The sequence below is a fragment of the Antechinus flavipes genome, chromosome 2, assembly GCF_016432865.1.
Source record: "Antechinus flavipes isolate AdamAnt ecotype Samford, QLD, Australia chromosome 2, AdamAnt_v2, whole genome shotgun sequence".
In the NCBI taxonomy this organism is placed as follows: domain Eukaryota; kingdom Metazoa; phylum Chordata; class Mammalia; order Dasyuromorphia; family Dasyuridae; genus Antechinus; species Antechinus flavipes.
The window spans coordinates 475,578,844-475,603,007 of NC_067399.1; the positions used below are offsets into that span (position 1 = coordinate 475,578,844).

General features: G+C 37.5%; 2 protein-coding genes across 2 annotated transcripts in view; one reads left to right on the forward strand and one right to left on the reverse strand.

Moving 5' to 3' along the window:
• The window catches only part of ANKRD27 (ankyrin repeat domain 27), a 98,347-nt gene extending 93,389 nt beyond the window's left edge, over positions 1-4,958 (forward strand). The window contains exons 26-29 of the mRNA XM_051979749.1: positions 375-486; positions 2,069-2,147; positions 2,358-2,430; positions 3,481-4,958. Coding sequence (XP_051835709.1) covers positions 375-486; positions 2,069-2,147; positions 2,358-2,430; positions 3,481-3,735 — 519 coding nt within the window. The 3' untranslated portion in view covers positions 3,736-4,958. The remainder of the gene's footprint in view (positions 1-374; positions 487-2,068; positions 2,148-2,357; positions 2,431-3,480) is intronic.
• A 10,699-nt stretch (positions 4,959-15,657) lies between these two features.
• Positions 15,658-22,488, reverse strand: PDCD5 (programmed cell death 5). The gene is made up of 6 exons (XM_051979750.1): positions 22,330-22,488; positions 20,251-20,291; positions 18,253-18,314; positions 17,473-17,564; positions 16,509-16,580; positions 15,658-15,861 (listed from the first exon to the last, which is right to left on the reverse strand). Exons 1-6 carry the CDS (start codon positions 22,393-22,395, stop codon positions 15,817-15,819), a joined length of 378 nt encoding a protein of 125 aa, XP_051835710.1. The 5' UTR covers positions 22,396-22,488; the 3' UTR covers positions 15,658-15,816.
• Positions 22,489-24,164: the final 1,676 nt, after the last annotated feature.

The following is a 24,164-nucleotide window of genomic DNA, read 5'->3' on the forward strand; positions in this document are numbered from 1 at the left end:
GTAAATTGTATAGCTGATCATCCCTGAGTTTGTGGTTTAAAAGAACATGGTAGCCAAATGAAGAGGAATTTTTGACATAGATTCTTAGGCCGACCAGAATTTTGTGTGATATTAAAGACTACATGCTAATAATAATAATAATTAAAAAGTCTGTTTTAGTAAATTTTAGGGTGTGTTTTGGGATAGGTTTGTTTTGTATACTGTTTTAAGAAAAAGGGTAGCCTGTGAGTTTTCCTGGTCAGCTAGATGAATCTTTGTTTGACTAACATTTCTGGGTAGTTCCTTTGGATATAGGTTGAAAATCATTAACCAGTTTGTTGCTACGAATTCAAAAAGTAATTGTTAAATTACCATTTCCCCCCTTAAACTTATAGAATTCAAAGATCATGGAATTGTTGCAGACAGTACCGAGCTGTATTGCAGTATTAGAAGACACTGCAGAGACAGATGGTGAAAGGCATGCTGCTGTTAAGATCAGGAAAAAATGTAAGAATTTTCCCCTTAGATATGAAACTATATAAAACTCTTTCCTGTCTTTTCTGTGTGAATGAAAGTGTATCAGAAATATAATTACAAGGGGCTGGTGGGAGTTGCAGGGAAGCTCCTTCTAGCTGAAGAGATTTTTATGGAGACAGTGAGAGATAGACCAATCCATAGTAATACATGTAGTGTGTTTTACAGCTCACCAAGCACTTTCCTATCTTTATCCTTATTTATTCCTTACAACAACCCTGTGAGGTAGGTAGTATAATACTGTTGTTTTAAAGATAAAAAAGCTGAGGCTCAGAGAATGGAAGTGACTTGCTTATTGTCACATAGGTATTAAGTGAAAGAGATGGGGACTCAAATCCAAACTCCAGAGGTCTTTTTATATCTCTTGAATATATTCACCCACCTAAATTTAATATTCTCCAAGAAACAAACTTTGAGGTTTTATTTTATATATTTTTAAAAAATGAAGATAAATAGTCCAAGTGCCAAGCAACTGTTTGCCCATAGTTAGGGAGCTTTTTAGTTATATTAGTAGTAATCACTGAATGTTAATAAACTGTGTCATCTTAGCTTGAACCTAAATAAAGCTTCATGTTTCCTAAGTTGATTAGGGAAATAGTTTCTATTAATATTTATTACAAAACTATAGACTGCTTCATGGGATTTCTCTCGGATTGTGCCAGGTGTACACATAAATTTGCTGCCTGGGCAAATGCCACCTAAAGCATTTTTGAATAATCATGCTAAGTAGCTAATTGCACTATCTTCCTGGAAAAGGGGACAAAATAGAGGAAGATGAGGGATTTTTGTTTTTAATACACAAATCAGTCATCAGCATCAGATTCCAGAATGAAAGATTTTTCTTTATACTTGATTTTTTTCTTAGTAATAAAAAAATTTATAAAGTGTACATACAAGTTGTTGGGTTTTGTGCAGTAACAAAAAGTGCAGCTAGGGAAACTATGTGGTGCAATAGTCAGAAAGACCTGAGTTCAAATGCAGCCTCATATTTTTTTCAACTTTATGATCCTAGATAAGATACTTTTTTGTAAATGTCTCATTTGTAAAATGGGAATAATAATAGCACCAACCAAAGCAATCCCTGGCATATAGTAAGTACTATATAAATGTTGGCTATTAATGTTCTTATTAACAGTAATTATATCTCTAGAGATTTTTACCATAATTAGATATTTTATAGCAATTTACATCATAGTTTGAGAAGTTGTTTCAGCTAATGTCACAAACTTTAGTTCTTATTTTATAAACAAACTTATGAAATCAGAATTCAGTACCAATTTGGAGATTGTCTTTTAGATTTAAGCACTGTCCTACTTTTGACTAAATTGCACATCTGCCTTATGGGCCTAAGATAATACAAAGTGCCCTCTAAGTTGGCCTAAAAAAATATAAACAACGGGCAAAGCATTTAGAAAGAAATAAATGAAATTCATTATAGTAAATAATCAAAATTTAAAGATAGCATTAGTTATGATTTTTAAGAAATATTACTTAAATGTCATTTGACCTCAGCAGTATTCAGATTTTAGTTCATTTTTTATATTATATCCTACAGTGAATTCGAGGACACATGGACCACCAGATGATACTTTAAGCAGACGATTTCAGTTTGTCCATTCAGTTAATCAGTTTAAGTAAGTTTTTTTTTTAAATTCTACTTAGTATTAGCTTTTTTTGTTGTAAAATTTTACATTTTATTTGAAGCTGGAGAGATGCAATTTAAACCATTTAAAAAATATATTTTTTATTCATTTAAATGCTGCCATCTTGTGGTGATCTCATGTTGTTTCATATGGCTCTTTGATGTGCTTACTTTTATAACTTTATTGTTCCTATTATAATAGAGCAAAAACTTTACGGGAAACCATAACAAGAGATAGAAGTGTTCCCAATTTTGATGATAACTTACTGAATGAGGTAAGTTTTCAAACTTAATCTTTGTTTAATGTTAACAATCAAGCTGAATTGAGGATCTTATGTATTTTCATCAACCTAAAGTGTCATAATCATACACTCTTAATTCAGTAGTAATGCTTATTTGCCTTTCCTGTACATTTATCACTACAACGTAAGAATTATCAATTTCATAGCAAAAATTAGCATTTTTAGTGATACGATTAACAGAATTTGCACTTTGGTAATTTTTATTATTCTTTCAAAGTATTTTTAGTTGGAGGTGTAAAACTGAGGAAAAACATGAAAGTACTATTATGTTAGGCATGTGAGAAGTCATACCTGGTAAATGAAATGGATATGACCTTGGAAAATGTAAATTGATTGCTATGTACAGATGTTATTTACTTTATAAATTAATAAATCTGAAAAGGGGGGAAAACAACCTGCAAATCAGTGGATCTAGCCACTCACCATGGCAAACATTCAGTTGAGTTGGATATGTAACTAAGATTTCTTTCTTTCTTTTTTCTTTTTTTGGTTATTATTATAGCTTTTTATTGACAAAACATATGCATGGGTAATTTTTCAACATTGACCCTTGCAAACACTTCTGTTCCAACTTTACCCTCCCCCCCTCCCTGCCGCTGGCAGGCAGTCCCATACATATTAAACATGTAACTAAGATTTCTTAATACCATGACTTAAATGTTTGGATTTGAAAACTATGACCCAATCTAGAGAAGACAGAAACGTGAGATTGTTAATCACTATTTTTGTTCTAGAGATTGGGCTTTTGACAATGAGAATTAGAATGGATATTTGTGCCTACTAATATTAAATAGAAATTTCATATCCTATTTCAATCCATTCCTATTTGTGATTACTGAGACACTAAGAAAATGGTCAAAATCCTTCCTTTTTACCAATAAATCTCACTCACAGAGATGGTTTTTGAGGGCAAATAAGTTTACAGATATAGTAATGAAAAATCTCAGAAGACATATTCTTGGTAGTGACACTGAAGGAACATCTTTTAGTGGCCTTTACCAATTTTTTTTACTCTTTCCCCAGCCAGCAGTTCTGAGCAGTATTAAGGTCAAGTTAGAAGATGACCAACTGGAGCAGAGCAAATCTGAGACTACTGATGAAGAAAACAAAAGCAGCCCTATGACGGACACAATGAGACAGACTGCTCATAGAACTAAGCGGATGCAGCGGAGGCACACTGTCAATGAAGCAGTAGTATCACAGGACCCAGATTCTGCTCATAATAGTGACTTATCAGCTCCTCAAGAGCCAAATATTTTACCATCTGAAGACTCTTAGCAGTAACAAAGTTCATTTGCTGCCAAAAAGTAAAGAACTAGCAAGATTATATTGCTGATGTTTAAATTAAGGCTTAGGACCTCACTTTTGCAACTGGCTTAGAAGAGTAATAAGTCTTCAGCAGAAAGTTGTTGCAGGGTTTGTACTTTAGAGCTGGAGACTATTTTCTGAATGTTTTCCTTGTTACTGCTTTGTGGCAGACTGACCTAGGAAAAGATTAATGTAAAGAATGTAGCCAAAAATTTCCCTCTCCTTTGGCTTCTCTTGAAGCTAAAGCACTTGAAAAGAAAAGACAGAAAAAAGCAGTGGTTTCAGAATCACTAAGGTCTGGGTTTAAATATTTCTGCCCTTTGGTTAAAGTGAAAAATTCTGATGACCTTTTCTACTGAAAGAAGTTTTGAGCCACTATAGTATTTTAAGTATAAAGTAGCAAACTTTATAAGTTCAATTTCTCTATGCTGCTGCAATAAGCTGAATAAAGCAGTTAATCTTCATGATACTGTGAAGATGCTGTACAGAAAGATAACATTTAAATGAAGAAAGCAAAATTTAAAAAACAATACTCCTTTGCAAAGCAACTTAAGGATAACCAAATCACAATTAAATGTATTTATTTTTAGTAAAGATATGTTGTTTGTCCTGCAAAATATATATGAAAAAAGCTAGGTGTAGTGCTTCTACTAGCAAGATATACAGATAATTTGGTCCTCTTTACATATGTACCTATAGCAGTGAAAACTTGAACATTCATGGAAGCTCTTCTCTTAGTTAGGATACTCTTCCTTAAATACTTTACTTCAAGGATGGCCACCAAATTAGAGATGAGATTGGGCACGTCTTTCCTAACAGACATAAACTGCTGTGAAACATGTTACAAACCAGGTTAATGTGATTTTGATTTAAGAAATCATTGCCATATTCACATTTGTTCCTTTTATAAATTTCTAAAGAGAAGATTGGTTTTATTTTTAAATGTATGCTATTGATAACTTGTCTAAGGCCCAAACTTTCGGGATTGTCTAGAGTATGTTTTCAAATACCTTTTTACTATAGAAAAATGGCTTGTGCATGTTATTGGAAACACTTGTGTGCTTGTAGAAGGGAGGGATTTATGTATATTTTTCTAAAAAAATAATTTATGATTTCTTCTAATTTTCTAATGTGCCTTGGATATGTGCCAAATGATGGAAAAGAAACAGTAAAATTTATGATTGTTGAAAATATCTAAATCTCATTTTTGTTATCAGTGTTTGGGATAGGTGTCTAGAGCTATTTTAACCACCTTCATCTATAACATATGGTATTTTCTTGAAGAGATAGTTAAAATGAACTTCAATAGTAGGAATCTACTGAGTCCCATTGAATGCTTCATACTTAAATCCGAGTGGAATACTGACCCAGTAATTGGTTTTAACTGAAAAACTGTCTGGAAAAAGCTGTCTTTCTGCAGTAAGCAGGATAGCCTATTCTCTTTCCCTCCTCTCCTCCCTCTTCCTCTCTCTCTTCCTCTCCTTCTCCCTCTCTCTTTTCCTTTCCCCTCCTCCCCCCAACATGACTTGAATGCATGATCTTCATCTTTTTTCTAGCACCCTGCTATAGTTGACTTAGCCCAAACTATCACTAGTTCTGCTTACAGAGGAGCCTTGATCTGGGATTAAGTTAATAAATAAGGATTTACTGTTTGTGAGGTGCTATGCTATGCTAAACACAAATTTGGTGATACAAAGCCCTTGGAGAGCTCACAGTCTACATGGAGATATAAGACTGGATAAATTGACAGAGAAAAGGCATTCACATCAAAGTGGAAGGTAGGACTTTAGCTGAGCCTTCCAGGAAGCTAGAAGAGAGATGAAGAGCATTTTAAAGAGGGGGGAACACTGGGGAGAAGGCAAGGCAGCCAGGATCATTGGATGTGAAAGGGAGTGCAAGAAGCCTGGGAAGAAGGGGCCAAATTGTATTGGATCCTAGGAGCAATAGAAACACTGGCATTTAACATGTAGCAGGGTGGTGTGATCAGACCTACAATTTAAGAGAGACACTTTGGCAACTGAATGGAGGAGGTGTGGGGAGCAATGAGGTTGGGAGACCCATCAGAAGACTATTGTAGGAGGTAGACAGGATAGTGGAAGAGAAGATAGTGTACATTTGACTGAAATGCTTCCAAACAGTGCCAGAAAATGCACCAGACTGAATCCTGGTCAGGAAATCCAAGAAAAAGCCTTACAAAGAGTTATTTTTCCTGCCCAAGTTGGCATTGGAAGATGGAAAGGTCCAAATTGCTCTCCAAAATGGCTGGATCAGTTCACAGTTCCACCAACAATATATCAGTGTCCCTGATTCATCATTATCTTTTCCTATCATCTTAGCCAATCTGAGAGGTGTGTAGTAGTATCTCAGAGTTGTCTTAATTTGCATTTCTCTGATCAATAGTGATTTTCACATGACTAGAAATGGTTTCAATTTCTTCATCTGAAAATTGTCCATCCATATCCTTTGACTATCAGCTAGAAAATGGTTTGAATTCTTATAAATTTGAGTCAACTATCTCTATAGAGGCCTTTATCAGAACCTTGGAAATAAGTAAAATTTTTTTTCCAGTTTATTGCTTCCCTTCTAATCTTGTCTGCATTGGTTTTGTTTGTATAATTTTTTTTTAACTTAATAGAATCAAAATTATCCATCTTGCATTCCATAGTGTACTTTAGTTCTTTGGCCACAAATTCTGAAGGCTGGACTTTAATTTATTTAAAGGGAGCCAGGAAGGGTCAATCGTCTCAGGGGAGAAGGAAAAGTATCGGGGGACAGCCAGAGAGATACCTGGGACCAAGAGATGTAGTGTCTTGTCTGTGGAACAGCCAGGTCAATGTCACTAAATCAGAATATGTATTGAGAAAAGGTAGGAGGGGGCTAGGTTACAAAGGGCTTAAAATGCCAAATAATGCATTTTGTATTTAACCTTGGTGGTAATAGGAACTTTTGGGATTTATGAAGTGGAAGGGTAAGGTGAGTGACATGATTGAACCTGTACTTTAGGAAAATCACTTTAGTGACTGAATGAAGGTTGGATTGGAGTGGGGAGAGACTTGAGGCAGGCAGACCTGCCAGGGAGTTATTGCAGTTGTCCAGTGAGATGATGAGTCTGCACCAGAATGGTGTAGCAGCGTCAGAGGAAAAAGGGATTACATTGGGGTGAGATTGACAGGCTTTGGCAACAGCTTTAGCGTGCGTGTGTATGATCCTCCAATATAGTTAACCCCTCTTTTTGTGTCCATAGCATTCTGTTGAGTCTCAATTCACTTGGGTCTTTTAGTACTCTTGACACATGATAGGATATATATACAATTTGTTTTTATTCATTCTTTATTACTAGCATCCATCTTTTATTTTTGTAGACATCTGAAATCAGGGATTTGCTTTAGATGCTCTACTGTCTAGTCTCCTCTAGGGCCTCTTTCTTAGTCATTGCTGGAACGACTCTTGCCAGTCTTAAAGAAGCAATCTTTCATCTGGAGGTTGGTCGTCTATCTACCTGAGATCCAGTGTGGCTTCAAAAAGCATCAAGAAATGATGGAGATGGTGTTTGTTGCTTACCAGTAAGAGAGGTCTGTATATAACATTCATCTGTCTAATGAAAGTCTTTGAAATGGGCATTCATGAGGACTTGTAGAAAATCATGGCAAAATTTGGTTGCCCAGAGAAGTTCATCAGTATTGTACATCAATTTAATGACTGCATGTTTGCCCAGGTTCTGGATAACGGACCATGTTCTGGTGATTTTCCTGTAACCAGTGGAGTGAAGCAGAGCTTTGTGTATTTGTTCCTGTGCTTTCTTGGGTGATGTTTTCAGCAGTGTTGTTCAACCAGGATGAAAACATTATCAAGGTCGGTTACTGAACAGACAATAAATTATTTAACTTGAAAAGGCTACAAGCCAAGACTGAAGCCGAGGGAGAGTTGGATGATTGTACACTCAGTGCAGCCTCTGGAGCTACAACCAAGTATGATCAATTCTCCACTGCTTATGCTAATTGTGGCTCAGCAATTACAACAGAAGTTCTTCACCAGTCAGCACTGCCCTGTCTGTTTGTGGAACCGCTGGTTCCAGCAAATGAAGCAACTTTGAATGCCATTTACTTACCTTGGTAGTATACTTTCCAGGGATGTACACATAAATGTGCCCTCATTGTCAGAGCTAGCTCAGTGTTTGGGAGGCTCCAAAGGAAAGTAGGGAAGAAAAAAGGGATTGGACTGACTATCAAGCAGAAGGTATGTAGAGCCATTGTGCTGACCTCATTGTTATATGCCTAGGAAACCCCATCAGTCTACTTGTACCCTGCCAGGAAACAATTGTTTCCATTGGAATTATCTCAGGAAGATTCTGAACATTACCTGGCGAGATAAGATACTAGAAATTGCAGTCTTTTCTTGAGCTGAACTCAAAAACATTCCAACTCTCTTGGGCTGGTCATGTTGTCTGAATGCCGAATATTTGCCAAAAGAGGAGAACTCACCCGAGGCAAGTGCTCACAAGTAAATCAGGAGGGACACAAGCACACGCTGTCTCTGAAAAAGCTTTGGAATCGATTGTGAGATAGGAGAGACCCTGGCACAAGCCGCCCAAGATGGCCTGCCTGCATCAAAGAAAGCTCCAGAAGCAAGGTAGGATTGTGGTAGTTCAAAAGAAGTGTTAGATGGGCGTAGAGACATCCCTGCATATGTGCACATGGACTATTTGGGGTTGACTTGTGCTAGAGCTGTCCATACTCCGCACCTTGACCCCCCAACATAGCGATGTCATTTTGGCCCTCTCCGACAGACATTAACTAAATTAAGTCTCTCCTAAGTTACTGGTTCCTCCTGGGTTGTGTCATACTTATTGGATCTGCTGTTTTCCTCCTTGATCTCTTTTCAGTTTTAAGCCATTGTTGTCAGATTCTAGGAAAAGGTAGTTGTTTTTTTTTTTTTAACCAGCATTGTAAAGTGTGCTCCATTGTAAATCACAAGCCTCTCATACCTGCATTTTAAGCTGTGAACCATTTTAGAAATCCAAATCCTGCACTTAGTCATCATGTTCCTAGGCAGCTATTAATGTTTCTAAATATATCAATTGGTAGTATTAGTGAAAATAGTCTGGGCCCTTACAGCCTTTAGATTTTTCACCAGGGTTTTGTAGCCTTGGGCAATAATTTCAGACTTGCTTTTAGAAATATCTTTTCCCCCAACATAGATTGTCAGAACTGGTACTCAGACTTGCCTAAATGTCATAATACTCTCTGGATATTTATCTGGGATGACAGTAAGACATGTTTGTCACTTTGAAAAAGTGCTACATTGGTACCCCTAGAGCATGGAATCATGAAATACTTTATTTTTTCTTTTGTTGACCATTTCTGGATGATTTTTTATTTGAAAATACTTGTAGAATAAAAGCATCGTTTCTTAGAAACATGCTGTTTCTCCCAGAGATTATCCAGCTATCTCAGATGCAGGAACTTAATTCTTACCTCTAAAACATTTAATGGTCTTCCCCTTCTTCCTTCTATGCCATATTTTTCCACTTTCCAATGTGGTACAGGCAAGGATTCCTCCCTACCTCTTTATGTATTTTTTATTTGTTTGTTTCCTTCTCAGAGTACTTCTGTTATTCTTTCATGAAACACTTCACTTAACTTAAAGAACAGAAAAATATATGGGATTAACAGGTTACTTGGTAGAGGTGGAAACAAATAGCATCTTTTCTGCAATTCACCTCAAAATTCTCCTTGCTTTTTATACCTGGTTTAGGCAGTATCCAGTCCTTTGTCATTTTGGAGGTATTACTCTAGAGTGGCAAACAACCCATCTGCTAATTCTGTTAATGGTTTTGAAAGCTTAAGTTGCAGTGAGCTGCTGAATAAAGATAGGTGGTGTAGTAGATGGAACACTGAGCCTGAAGTCAGAAAGACTTGAGTTCAAATCAGGTCCCAGGTGTTTACTGTGTGACCTTGGGCAAGTTACTTAAACCCTTTGCCTCTGTATGGAGATAACATCTATTTCTTAGCTTTTCTTGAGGATCAAATAATTAGAAATTTAGTGCAGTATCTGGCACTATGTAAATGTTAGCTATTATTATTAAAAGATTTATGGCAATCATCACTGGGGAACAAAGTAGGATTTTTTTTTTTAACACATTATGAAATCTATTTAATGACTTCTTTATATAAAATTTAAAGCCATGTATTAGTAATTCTTATAGTTTTATAAGTTTCTGTAGGTTACATACTTTTATTACATGAAGATATAATTGACACGGATTTATAACTGAGTTATCCCAATCAAACAATGAACAGAGACAGGAACTCCTGCAAGTCTTGATTAAATCATAGTGAATGCAGGTGCAGTTCTCACATGGATCCACTGCCCAGTGTTTTTTTTCTGTCAAGTGTTTTGTCTGATCCTAAACTCTGGGCTAGGCTTAGAAGAAAGGTGGAACCATTTGCAAGGAAGAGGCAAGGGATCTGGGACTGTAAGAGGTCTTCTTTGTCCCAGACAAGATAACGAATAAAGATTTAGTATACTAATCATTTCCTATAGTCATAAGATATTGAAGAGTTATGTCCATTGTACCAGCTAAAGATAAGCTTTTTTGCAAAATGGAAAATCTTTTTATTCTCCTCTATAAATAGTGATTTATTCAACAAATATTAAATGCCAACTGAGTGGCGAGTAAGACATTGGAGAGAGATTAAGTTTAGATGAGTTGTGGTTTCTATCCTTATTTGGAGCATCTAATTTAAACCTCAGTTACCTATGAGATAGATGCAATTATTATCCTCATTTTACAGATGAGGAAACCAGACCAAGATGAAAGGATCTGCTCAGCATCACACATCTACTTGAGAAGATAACGTACACACATCACTAGAATACACCTTATACAACAGAAATATTAGATAAATACAAAACAAAGTATCATGAAGATCCAAAGGGGCAGATCTCTTATCAATAGGAAAGATACTATGGAGGAGAGGGCATTTTAGTTGCATTTATAGAAATTTAGCAGTCTTTTTCCTTGGCTTCCCTATGAAGCAAGTAGCTTTCCCCAAAGGAGGGGGGTGAGGATTGGGGTGAGGGAGGAGTACCCACCTCCTTCCCTCACACTCTGGAATGGCTGCTTTGGGCCCATGGATCTTAGGTCCCACTGAAGCGAGCCTGAGTTGGGGCTTTTTTCCACCTCTGTGATTTTTCCTAAATCTGAGTGAAGAAGAGCGAGCTACTATGTGAGTCTGAAGTTTGGTGGTCCTGGCTTCTCTGGTTAGGCTGATTGATTGGAAAGAAAAAGTCCTTATTAACTCTTTTAGTTCTGTTGAAGATGAGCATCAGTTGGAGGATAAGCCCAGTCCTTAGTCTGGCTTGCCTGAAGACAGAGAGAGTGCAGGGTTGAAATAAAATGGAAAATGCTTATTGATCAGCAGTCCCACAAACTGCTTCATGTTTATGTGGTTTTAAGTGTCAAACTTTCTGGCAGAGTTTAAATTGCTGTTGCTGCTTTCGTTCAAATCTCCCCCTCCTTCCCCCCAAATTTGTGCTTGTGCCTCTTTCATGTTTAACATTCTTCTGTGTGTAGGAAATATCTGACCTGTACCTGAATGAAAAAAAAATTCAAAAGGCATGGGGAAAAGGAGGTATGAAGGCAAGGGAAAATAGAGCTTATTGAAGGGTAGGAAACAAGGCCTGCTTACTGTGGATCAGGAGCAGCAGCAGACAGACAGAATGTCATGGGGCTCAGATGGTCAGTGTGTGAGGGTGCTAAGTAGTAGAAAGGAGGACTGGGGTCAGGGCCCCAGGTGAAGGAGAGAGGTAGGATTACCACACCTGTGAGGTGGGGCACCAGTCATGGGGCCTGGGTGGGAGGAGCGGTGGGTTGAAGAAAAGTGGGAGGTCACAGACTTGGGGCTCATTCAGTCCCAACCTTTTACAGATGAGGGGAGAGGGCTCCCAGTGCTGAGATGGCTCTGACCAAGGTCCTGTGAGTGGAAGCAGTCAAGCAGGCCCTGATCCCCGGGCACCAGATCAGAGCAGGGCCCTTTTCTTTGCTGGGGTAGAACTGACAGGGACTGGCAAAGGGAGAGGGAGCGCTGTAGAGATCTGGGCAGAGCGGGTAGGGAGGCACGGCTGGGTAATACTGCCAATGTTCACCACCAGGAGAGCGTGGCTGTGAGCAGACACCTGAAGAACACTGATATCAGGGAATGGGGAATGAAGATGTCCCAAATGAAATCAATTCCTACTTTTGACCTTCTTGTTTAAAATAACGCAGCTGGGGACCACAGTAAGAAAGCCTTGCCAGGGGTCCTACCTGGTCACTGACTGGCTATGTGATCCTGGGGGGGTCTTTTAAACCTGGTCCTTTATCTGTAAAATGGAAGTAATAGCACCAACCCTCCCTGGCTTCTTGTGATCATCAAATGAGATAATAGAAGCAAAGAGCTTTGCCAACCTTAAAAGTATTATAGCTACGCTAGCCACTTTTTTTTTTTCCCTGAGGCAATTGGGGTTAAGTGACTTGCCCAGGGTCACACAGCTAGGGAGTTAAGTGTCTGAGGCCAGTTTTGGACTCAGAGCACCAGCCCTGAAGTCAGGAGAAGCTATCCACTGTGCTACCTAGTTGCCTCCCACTATTAACTTTTACTTCTATTGTAATTATCAGACCAAAAGGATTTAAGAAACAAACAAAACCAAAAAACAACTAAATCTTAGTTCTAATAGTCATCCTTCTATGATCCTTTATAGATCCTTGCCTGGACATTTTCAGGTTTAGTCCTTGTCCTGTTTATCTTTTAGAGATAAACCTGGGAAAACCTGTGAGATTTGGGGCCTATGTTAACCAAAGTGTTATTTTATCCATATTGTTTTGTTTTTTTTTTTTTAATCAGGAGCATGCATGAGTTTTAAAATCATGCGTTTGTTTCCCCTACTTGGAGCTCCAACCAGATTTAAAAGTACTTTAAAAAGCAGGGGTTCTCTCTCCTTGCTGAACTTTGAGCTGTTGTTCCATTTGGACACCTATAGATCCAGGACTTCTCTCCTACGTCCTATTTCCAAGTCTCTCAGACATCTCTACCTAGATGTTCTTAGAGGAACCTCAAACTCATCTTTCCTCCTAAACCAAACCTTTTTCCCAATTCCCAATTAGGCAGTACCATTCTTTAGTTCTCCAGGCTCACGATTCAGATGTTATCTTCAATTATGTCTCCTCTCAATCCCTTTATCTGCACTAACACTACAACCACCTTAGTTCAGAATCTTACTATCTCTCATCTGGACTATTTTAACAGTTTACTAATTGGTCTTCGTGCATCCTCTTTTCCAATGTAGAATCCACACTGATACTCCTAAAGTCTAGGCCTGACCATGTTACTCCACTCAAGAAGTTTCAATGGCTTTTGATTGCTTCTAGCATGAAATCTCACCTCTTCTTTGGCACCAGATTGTAAACTGCTTTAAATGCCAATCTGACTTTTCAGCTAAGTAGGGTCTGCTTGTTTTTTTCCTATGTATTAATGTCCACCTCCTATCTTTCTACCTCTGTACAGAGTGTCCCTTATTTCTGCCTATTCAAACTCTTAAATTCCTACAAGAGCCACTTCAATATCTAAAATGCCTCTCGTGAGTCTTCCTTCAACTACCCTCCCACCCCAGTAATTTTCAGTATATTTTGAATACATTTTATATTTACTGAGATGTATACAGGTAGCTATAGGACATCAAGAGAATGTCAGATTTCAAATTTGCTCTGTATTCTCATTATCAGCATCCAGCAGGTGCTTAATAAATGTTCGTTGAATTGAGGGAATTTAAACATTTATGAATTATTGCAGGTAATTACTTTCAAGATGAAAATACACTTTGGATCTGAGCCAACCCCATGATCCTAGAGCACATCAAGCTGCTTAGAATAATCTTGTTTTTTTGAAAGGTGAAACATTCGGTGACCAGCCAAGGTACTCAGCATTTGACAATGAAAGAGTCATGACTCAAACTCATCCAAAGTCTATGAATTTGTGCCAGTATCAAGTTTTATGATTGTGAGCACATGGTAGGATCTTAACAGATGATGAGATATGTATTAAATGATGTGACAAAATATGCCCAGTTTCGACTTTTTTGATTAAGAAGTGAAACATTTTTGTTTTTAAACTGTCAATAGAAAAGCCAACTTTAATACATTTATGATCATTTTCTAGGATTACTTTCAGCAATTTCCTAATAATTAGTCTAATTTTGATAGTCTGTTACAGTAGAAATTTGATGCAGCTTTGTTATTTCGACTTGTAGAAGGGTTTGCATGAAAACAAGAAACTATTAGGTCAGTTTCAGTGAGGATATACAACTGAAGTTATTTTTATTTAAACCCTCAAAACTGGTCTCCCACCATGTTACCTTCAAGATCCTCAGTAATCCTTATATAAATCACTGTCATTCTTAAATTTTCTTCAGGGGACAGGAGATTGTTTAAAGACTGTCAACAAAGTCACAGTTGATTGCCACCAAGGTAAAGTGGTTATCCTGCAAAAGAGGGCATGCACAAACTCACTGAAAACAGCTTTTCAGTATTTCCATGTAAATGAGGAATAAAGAATGCTTCAAAATTGAAGTTTGTGTTTGAGTTTCCTGACACGAGTCATTGTACTTTATTATCACATTTAATCTATTGTCACTTTGCATGCTGTAGTATCATATATGTTTTGCTATGCATCTAGTTGGGTATTTCAGTATTTTAGGAGCAAATCTGTCATTGCATCTGTTGCATGACTGCACCAGCTCCATCACTGAAATTCTTCAGAGTTTATAATGTCACATATGCTTAGGGAAGCCTTGATGTGCCTGGCACTGTGGGATACAAAGACAAAAATGAAACAGTCCCTGTTATTGAAAAGGCCTCCAAACTATAACTCATTTCAGTCTTCTCAGGCTGTGGTTGTGTATATTAGGAAAGCTAGGATGTGTCAAACTTTCTTTTCTTCTGTTGGTTCACAGGGAGACTTCAGCCAAATGATTCAGCTAGTTCACTGTAATTACCTACAGTTTTAAAAACTGAAGTCCAGAGTCACTAATCATTTCTATGGAATCAGTCCACAGAGGAGAAAATACATGACATTTAAAAAGGTATACCAGAAATTTTTGTTGTTGTTGATAAGATGGTTACATTAAAATCAGTCACAGCTAGGATTAATTCTAACCTAAGGGAAAGATGATGTGCTTTCAACTTAATTTTACTATGAAAAAGATAAAGATAATCTTAATTCAAGGCTTTCTTTTCTTTATGAAAGGTCCAGATATAAATTAATATCATAGATCACAACCAGATTTCAACCTTAACACCTAAACCTTAATTTGCACAATTTATGTAACTATAATGATACTTTAATTTTAAAATGGGATATTTTTGTATGATGAGAAATCCAACAGCAATTTAAGCACAACTGATAGGATTTTTTTTTTTTAATGCAGAAATTAATAGTGGCACTAACCATCACTTTTAAATATATACATATGCCATACACTTTACACATATATCTATATATTCAGTATTAGCTGCAAGAAAAAACTTGGAAAAGTGCAATGCATACACATAGTTTACTTGCTTTCAGAAACAATGTCTAGAAAAGCGTATGTTTCAAATCCATTCAGATTAAATATATTGTTTTTGAAGACAAAAGTATGAATGCTTTAGTATTATTTGTTATTAAAGATGTGCTGTTGCCATAATCCTTCCGCAGTTAAAGATCTTGAGTAGTGTTCTAATTTTAAAAGATATATGCTGCTGAAGACACTTGAAAGCACTGGTAAACAGGAAAATCTTTTTTACTATTCTCATAAAACACAGGCTTCCAAAACCAGTTTCTGATGATACTATTAAAAAAAAAAACATTGGCCAAATTGTTTTATTTTACATAAACAAGTCCTTTTTATTTGCCCCTCTTTCTCAAAATGTATACAGAAAGCAAAGTTACCATTTAATCAGATCTTCACTTCTGCCAAGTATTATCTTTTCCTAGAAATTTTTCAAGAAGTTTATGAGTCTTTAAACATTAAATTTCAATATTCATCTTCATCAGAATCCATTACTTTTCTTCTGTTGAACTGAAGAGGAAAGCATAAGAGTATGTAATAATATGTCTGGACTGTAATTAATACTCTAAGAAGCAAGAAAAATTTTCTAGTTAACTTAAAAGCAAAAAGTTTGATTCTTCATTATTACTACTTAGTTAATTAGTAGCATATATCAAGCTACTAGTGGCAGACAAGATGAAAAGAAAACATTTGTGAATATTTTTACATACGAATGTAGGTCCTTTTGATGGGTCAGCTAACGGACTAATAATTATACATAATATCAAGGAAAAATGTAATGAAAACTTTTATCAAATGCTGTCCAACTAGTACCGCTATTTTTACTGATATTTCAAAAGTTAAGTATAAAGATGCCAAAATCAAGTCAAAATTCTACATTTCATGAATTACCACTGCTAACCTTTCAGTGATGAGTCTCTGTGCACTTAGCTTAGCTGCTCCTCAGGCAAAAAAAGTCAGTTCTGTCATCTGGTTGGTAAGATAACCCACATTTTATGCTTTGCTAACACGCCATCGAGAAATTACCTCAAAATCTTATTATTTTGTGAAGATTTTAGTGAAAGGGGTTTGCTATATGAGTGGTATTAGTCTTAGTAAAGAGATAGTTTTTTAATGTGCATTTTTTACAATATTCAGATTATTTCAAGAAAACTTACCTTAACTGTTATTTTCTTTTCTGTCTGCTGGCTTACTTTTTCAAGAATTTCTATTAATCCCTGCTCTGATACCTAGGGTAAGAGAAATAAAAGTATTTATTTTTCCTTTATACATGTATTCTAAGGGTTGGATATATTTTCCAAGATTATTAAACCAAAAGATATACACTGTAATGACACAAGCACTCTAAACTCTTTGTTTTTCATTCTTAAATTTGCAAATAATGGCACAACAGAAGTTAAAACCAGGTATGTCTATTGCCAATGAAGGTAGTCTTTAAGAAATGAAAGCCACATTAAATGTGCTTAACTTACTGGAAAAAATAAAAAAGATTCTGAGTGACCAATGGCCCAGGGAAATGACCATTTTGGATAAGGATTTTTATTTTATTTTACCCATGAAGTTTCCATCAAAAAGCTTTTCTGGACTCCCTCTTAATGTTAGTACCTTCACTCTATTAATACTATCCAATTTATTATGTATATAACTTGTTAGTATATAGCTATTATAAAAGACAACTTTTCTTTTCTAACCTTTTTTTGTATCCTCAATGTTTAACAGAGTGCCTGGCACATAGTAAATAGTTAAGAAATGCTTGCTGACTGCCTAATCCTTTATGGTTTACCTAGTGAAGTAAGATCATTCAGGAACCACTAGTCTTTTCTTTATTATTTGTCTTTTGGTTACTGTTCTGGCAATTAACTAGGCAATCTCTATGACCCATTAATAGATAACCATTAAAAAATAAAGCCCTCATATCTCACAAGTCAAAAGACATTACATAAAAAAAAATTTCAGGCAGGTCAATAATTACATTTTTAAAAAGAAGAGATAGAAGATGAGATTTTTTCCTGACTTTCTTTTGCAAATTCTTGATAAAATACACTTCTATGGCCTAATGTAGTAGAGATTTAATTTTGGAGAATATGCTTCACTGACAGAAAGTAGAAACCAAGTACTCACCTTTCCACTCAGCTGTCCATATCTTGCCATCTGTATGAGGTAGTTCTCTACTGCTTTAGCTTTTTCTGGCTTTACAAGTGCTAAATTACTTACTGAGATAAAAAACAAACAAAAGACATAACACATATTTATATGAAAACACAAACCCACCCAAATTTATATTTCCAAACTTTGATGTATCAGCATTAAACAAACATCAGGAGCTGTCATATATTCTTTTTAATAAGTGCAAAATTATCTTCATCATAAATAAGTAAAAATTATTCTTTATCATTCATTAATTATAACCACAAGACTGTCTTATTGTGCTTAAGAAGGAAAAAAAATATATACTTTTCCCCCCCTGGCTAAAGGAAACTTTGGGTTGGTGATACACACAAATCTTCTTCAGCTGTCACTTTTAGCCCAAATTAGGCTTCAGGTAATAATATGACAAGATACAATTTCACTTGATCTCTTTGATTTAAGAGGTAATAACTTCTTTTATTTATACTTTATTCAATATGTACCCTAAGCCAGAAAACCTTATCTCTGATAAGCAGAAGAAACATTTGGTACTTTCTCTCTTAAAACCAATTTAAGAACCTTCCATTAAGTCTATTGACTTCACATTCTTCTACCTAATAGTCTATTTCAAATGTACTTAAGATTAAATAAACATTTAACCTAGAGATAGCAATAGTAATTTCATTACCACTAGAGATGTCCTCTGTTGGATAACTTAAAACCAATTATTATTTCAACAATGAAATTTCATTTAAAGAAAGTGAAGGTACTTACACCTGGCCCGCGCTGACTGATCCAGAACTTGAGCTAGAATATTGTTTCTCATCTCTGCTTCCCTGTAAAGAAAGTCTAATTAGACAATGCAGAGATGAGATGTAAAGGGAAAAACATTCTAGATGAAAGGAAAAGTCAAAAAGACACAGCCGGAGGAAAACAGTATATTTGGGAAAATACAAAAACACAAATGAGGCTGAAAAGGTATTCTGAAGCCACATGAGAGAAGACCTCAACTGTCAGGAATCTGTACTTGAATCTGTAAACAATAGGTAGTCAATGAAAGAGGAAGTATCTTGTCCATTCTTGAATCCTGTCCCCTCCTCCCAATCCTAACCACAGACCCAAGGAATATTGCAAGCTTGAGAGCTGTGACTAGTTCCTTTTTTGCTCAGGGCCTTGTAAATAAATAGTTCTTTAATAAATAGTTACTAAATTAAATTAAGGGGGTCCGGAAGCCCAGAGAGACTAATAATCTTCTGTCCAGGTAAGAGGTAATAAGGGTCTGAATAATGCAGTAAGAATGGAAAGGAGAATGCAAAAGATGTAGCATAATGGAACTGAAAAAGACTTGCTGAATGGATGTGAGAATCTAAGGAGGGACAAACACATACAAAATAAAACAATTTACAAAGTAAGATAAATAACTATGCATTATAAAAGTCAAGGCTAAAAGAATGATGAAAAATGTTAATCATATAAAGCAAGATTTGGGAGAATTTTTGCTTAACCTCAAAAAGAAAAAGTAGCCTCCCTTAAGAAAAAAAAAATCTGAAGTTTATTTCCATTACTTATGTTTTCCTGAAATTTAGCAGCAATTATAGTCACCAACATATATTTTAGCAGCCTCATTTCACATACTGGCTTTTCTGCCCTTACCTTATCATTCACCCAGATTGAGAATTAAGTGTATAAATTCACTGTTTAAAGAAAAGGAAATAGATGTCTGATAGGGATAGACTTTTTAGCTAAAATAATTTCCAAGAATGACTAGCATATTGGTTCAAAATTAGCTATATTTCTAATATAATATTAATTTGAAAATTCCATCATTTGGGTCATGTTAAAATTTTACACAGCTGTTCTCTATATCCTTGGAGATTTTTGCTGAGAAGCTTGGCACCTCAGGTTAGAAAAATCACATCAATTGTGGGATGATTTTTATATATGATTTGTAATGTGAGTCGATTAGATGATAAAGTACTACTTTAAATCTGTACCTTCTTTTACAGTCCTGCTTGTTGGCCAGTGTTGTTCCTTAATCATCCACAACATTTGAAATTTGTAATGAGAGTCGATTAGATGAGGTAATTAAAGTACTACTTTAAATCTGTACCTTTTTTCATAGTCCTGCTTGTTGGCCATTGTTGTTCCTTAAACATCCACAACATTTGAGGTTTATATTACATTCAGGAAGGGTGGGAAAATTTCTGTGGAGCTTGTACAGTTTCTAGATTGGGAATTAAATGAATCACAGAATAGCTAAAAGAGACCTTTTAGATAATCTGATTAAACCTTATTTTATAGAGGAAGAATACAATATACAGAGAAGTGAACTAACTTCTCCAGTGTAACAGAGTGAGTAGCAGACCCAGGACTAGAACCCTATTTTCTTGATTCTCAATTCAGTGTTCTTTTCACATTGTTTTACTTTAGTTGGCAAATATTAAATGTCACAAGAAGTCAGGGCTTGGAGAATGGTAAAGGTAGAACTCAGCTGCTGGCACTACTTCTTTTCAACTACCCTAGAAAAGTATAAGCCATCCCCCAGAACACCAAGTAAACTATTCCTTTTCTGTCCCCATTGATAGGAAGTGATATTAGTTAAAAAGCAAGGAAATTAGGGACACCTATTTCATTTGAGAGAAAACAAAGGAAAATAACAAGAAAATCCCTGAAATTGGTAGACAGCTCATATATATTAGAGTTTCAAAATTTCATTTCAGCTAACTACAGGAAAAATCCCAGCTCATTAAAAGCTCACAACTTAAGTCATACCTGTGTTTTGCCTCCTGTTGTGCTGGATCACCAGAAGAGTCCTGCAAAGAAATTTCACTTTACAATCAAAGAATTCAGAGTAATAAAAATGAATTAAAAGGCAATTTGGCAAAAGGGGTAGAGTGCTTGATTTAGAGGTGAGGATGATCTTCAGTCCTGCACTGGCTGTGTGGACATGGGCAAATTATTTAACCTCTCAGTGCCCTAAATCAGAGATGTTCAACTCCTCAGTAGGCCTGAATCAGATTAAAATCTAATTGGGAAATGTTTAACATAATACATTTCTATTTGAGTTTGACACCATACTCCTAAGCAATTCTTTAGGACAACTGTGTTATTAAGCCACTTTAGTAAAATGGACGTTTACTAGCTGTGTGCCCCTAGGCAAATCTCTTTTGCATCCAACTTCCTCAACTTTGAAATGAGGGGAGTACATTTCATTTTTGACACAGCTCTGAAACAATTTTCCAAAAGATTTACAAGGCAAGCATTTAAAATACAAATAAAAAAGAATGCTTGGCTACCAGTTATTGTCAGCTCCGCCATTTGATTTCTTCAGTCATCAGAATATCACAATAATTAAGCTAACATTAGAGTATTACACTAATCTGAGTTTTGATATTATAAAGGCAGGATACTAACTCTGTGGTCTTTACTGCCCAAGCGACCAAGTGTCCCAAAACTATTATTGGCTTGACAAAAAAACTTTTGGACTCAGAAAATCAAAAACAAAACAAAAAATAAAAATACGAACACATATTTCATTGCATATCATTCAGAATCGTGGAGAATAATCTTTTCATTTGCGAAGGTAATTGTGTGCCAACACAATCATAATTAATAAGATTGCAAAACCACAGATTTACAGCTGGCACTCAAGCCCACATAATCTAACCTTCTTATAATGAAACCCGATACCTAAAGAAGTAAAATAACTTACCCAAGGTCACAGATGCAGTATCAGAAGTAAATCTGAGTGGAGGTTTTTTGATTTTATATCCCATGCCCTCATTTTTTTTTTTTTTTAAGTTTTCAAACTGGGCTGGAAACACGGTAGCCTGATGTTATCCCTCTCTGTGCTGGTTTAGTATGGCCACCGGATAGTTTTGGTCACTGTTGCTCAGAACTACCGTGTTCAAGTGATTCAGCAGCCTCAGTCTCCTCAGTAGCAAGAAATACGGGTGGGGACAACCAGCTCTTTCCTCTAGATGGGTTACTTCTTAATTACCATGACAGAAAAGCTTTATATCCTAGATGTAAAGTAAACTAGATGGCTAAACATTTTGAGGCCTCGAACAATTTGCCATCTCCCTTAGAATTCTAGCTGTACTAAAGCCTAGATCTAACAAATGATGCTTTTTTCCTCCCGAGAAGCCAACTTGCATTCTGAGGTTCGGAGAGTCACAATGCTAAGAACTTGACGCGGTACTTAAGGAACATCCAGCTTCACCCCCTTCCAAATGACGCCCCTAATATTAGAGAAAACTGAAAGCCCAATTGGGAGAAGTTGCCCATCGTCCCACGAGTTCATGGCAGAGAAACTTTTATCAGACGCTCCACTAAAGACCAAAGCTTACAGTCCAAGACAGGATGAGATTCGGAGCATGTGGGGAAGGTCCAGACAGAGAAGAGCTTGGTTCACACACAAACTGCAAGCTCGAGAAAGGAAAGAGAGGGAGCGAGGAGAATGCAGAGCCTGTGGGAGAGCACCGGAGAAAAGCCGAGGGCGCAGTGGGAGCCGGCAGCAGGAGCATCCCCGGGGCTCAGGGGCAGAGGGGCCCGAACCGCTTTAGGGACCAGGGCGGGGCTGGCTCTCCCACGCCCTGAGGGACCAAAGCCTGGGCCTGTTTGGATGCCGAGGCCACTCTCCCGGTAGAGCAGCGGGGGACGACCCGGCTCCACGCGAGAGAAGGCAGGATCCCCGAGGCAATCCCGGACCCGGCCTCGGACGGATCCCAGCTGGCACCAGGGAAGCCGCCCAGGAGACCGAGCGGCGCCCGGGCCTGAAGGAGCGGCTGAGGGGCCTCGGCGGGGCAGAAGGCAAAGAAAACGAAAAGGAGGGGCGGTGGCCGTTCTTACCCCATGCTTTGCCTGCAGTTCGGCCAGCCTCTGCTTCCGCAGGGCCTCCAAGTCATCGTCTGCCATGGCGAGTCTGGCGGGGTGGAAGAAGAGCAGACTAAATAGCACCGAGGACTGAAGCCCCTCAACTCCACACGAGCTTCGCTACTGCGCACGCGCCCGCCCCAGACCTCTCCACTCCATCCCCGAGCCGTCTGCACGCAGTCTGCAAGGGGAGGCAGGAGGAGGGTCGAATCATCGATTGCAGAGGGCCGCAGGTGGCGTGTCTTTGTAGAAACGCTGGGGAGATCTAGGGAGGTGTGAGGTCGCTGGGCGCGAAATTTGAACTTTTGGGAAGGCAAACAATCGAAACAGACCCCAGTATTAGGTTATTGTTAATCATTACCGTCATCATCCTTAGGCACAACATGTATTCCATATCTTTGTCCCTCCCCATTCCCCTCTCCCCTAGGCAGTGATGGAATGAAAAGCACATTGATGTAATAAAATACATTTTTATCCAGTACTTTAAAGTTTGCAAAATGCTTTACAAACACTACCTCATTTTGTCATCCCAGCAGCCCTCTGAGGCATTCTTCTTGTCTTACAGACGAGGAAACGGTGGCGGAGGGGTCCAATCACTTGTCTAAGGGTCAAGGTTACAGAGTCCAAGGGGTGGGGGCGGGGAGGCCCAGCACCCCGCACACCCCAACAGACCGCTTAACGTTTGGCAAACTGTTTTTGCATAAGCCGTCTTCATTGGCTTCAGGAGTTTCCTCCCACTTCCCCTCCTCCTCAACACCCCTTTTCCCCCTTTTCCCCCCCCCCCCTCCCGTCGCCCACCTCCAATTGTCTGGAGTCAGTCTCTTCTGATGCATTTCTCAAAAAGCTGCTCTCCAGCCCGAGACTTGAATTCTTTGCTACTTCAGCCTCTCAGTTCATTCCAGTGATTCTGAGCAGTTCCCTGCCCCAACATACAAACCTCATTCTCCATCCTCTCTCTACCCTCCTGTCCACGTCAATCTTCCCTAACTTCCTAGTGTTCCACTACAGATCTAGCCACTCTTGATCCTATGCCTGCAGAATGTCTGCTACAAATTTAACTTTTTTTTTTTTTTTATCTCAAACTTCTTTCTTTCTCATTCCTTTTAGCTTTGGCCCTCACTGAGACATGGCTCCCCTCTCAGTGACACTACTTCCCTTGACCCCCTTTCTATTGCTGGCTATACTTTCTTTTTTTAAATTTTCACTTTGTTTATGATAGCTTTTTATTTTTCAAAATACATGCAAAGATAGCTTTCAACATTCACTGTTGCAAAACCTTGTATTCCATATCTTTCTCCCTCCTCATCTCCCCCATTCCCTACACAGCAATTAATCCATTATAGGTTAAACATGTGCAATTCTTCTAAACAGGTTTCCACATTTATCATGCTGCACAAGAAAAATCAGATCAAAAAGGAAAAAATGAGAAAAAAAGCAAGCAAACAAACAAAAAAAAGGAAATATGTTGTGATCTATACTTGATCCCCATAGTCCTCTCTCTGGATGAAGATGCCTTTCATCATAAATCTATTGGAATTGGCCTGAATCACCTAATTGTTGAAAAGAGTTGGTTATATTTTCTATCATACTCCCCACTCACTGGTTGGTGTGAGGAAAAGAGGGGGGAGAGTTGAGGGATATTTTTTAACCTTCATTTCTTCTTCTATACTCTTCCTTGTTTGTCTTCACTAAGTAGCCTCTCTTCCTTTAAGGTTTGAGCTATACACATTTATCACACAACGATCTTGCAAAGCTATTATCTGTAAATGCCCAGGACATTCTTCCTTCCTTCAATAGGTTTTTTGCCAGGT

Excerpts from the sequence above, each read along its gene's own strand:
- PDCD5 (XM_051979750.1), bottom strand. The coding sequence starts at position 22,395 with ATGGCAGACGATGACTTGGAGGCCCTGCGGAAGCAGAGGCTGGCCGAA. Across the intron at positions 16,581-17,472 it reads ATGGACAGCTGAGTGGAAAG|GTATCAGAGCAGGGATTAAT; the intron begins GTGAGTACTTGG and ends CTCTTACCCTAG. Across the intron at positions 15,862-16,508 it reads AAAAGAAAATAACAGTTAAG|TTCAACAGAAGAAAAGTAAT; the intron begins GTAAGTTTTCTT and ends TTTCCTCTTCAG.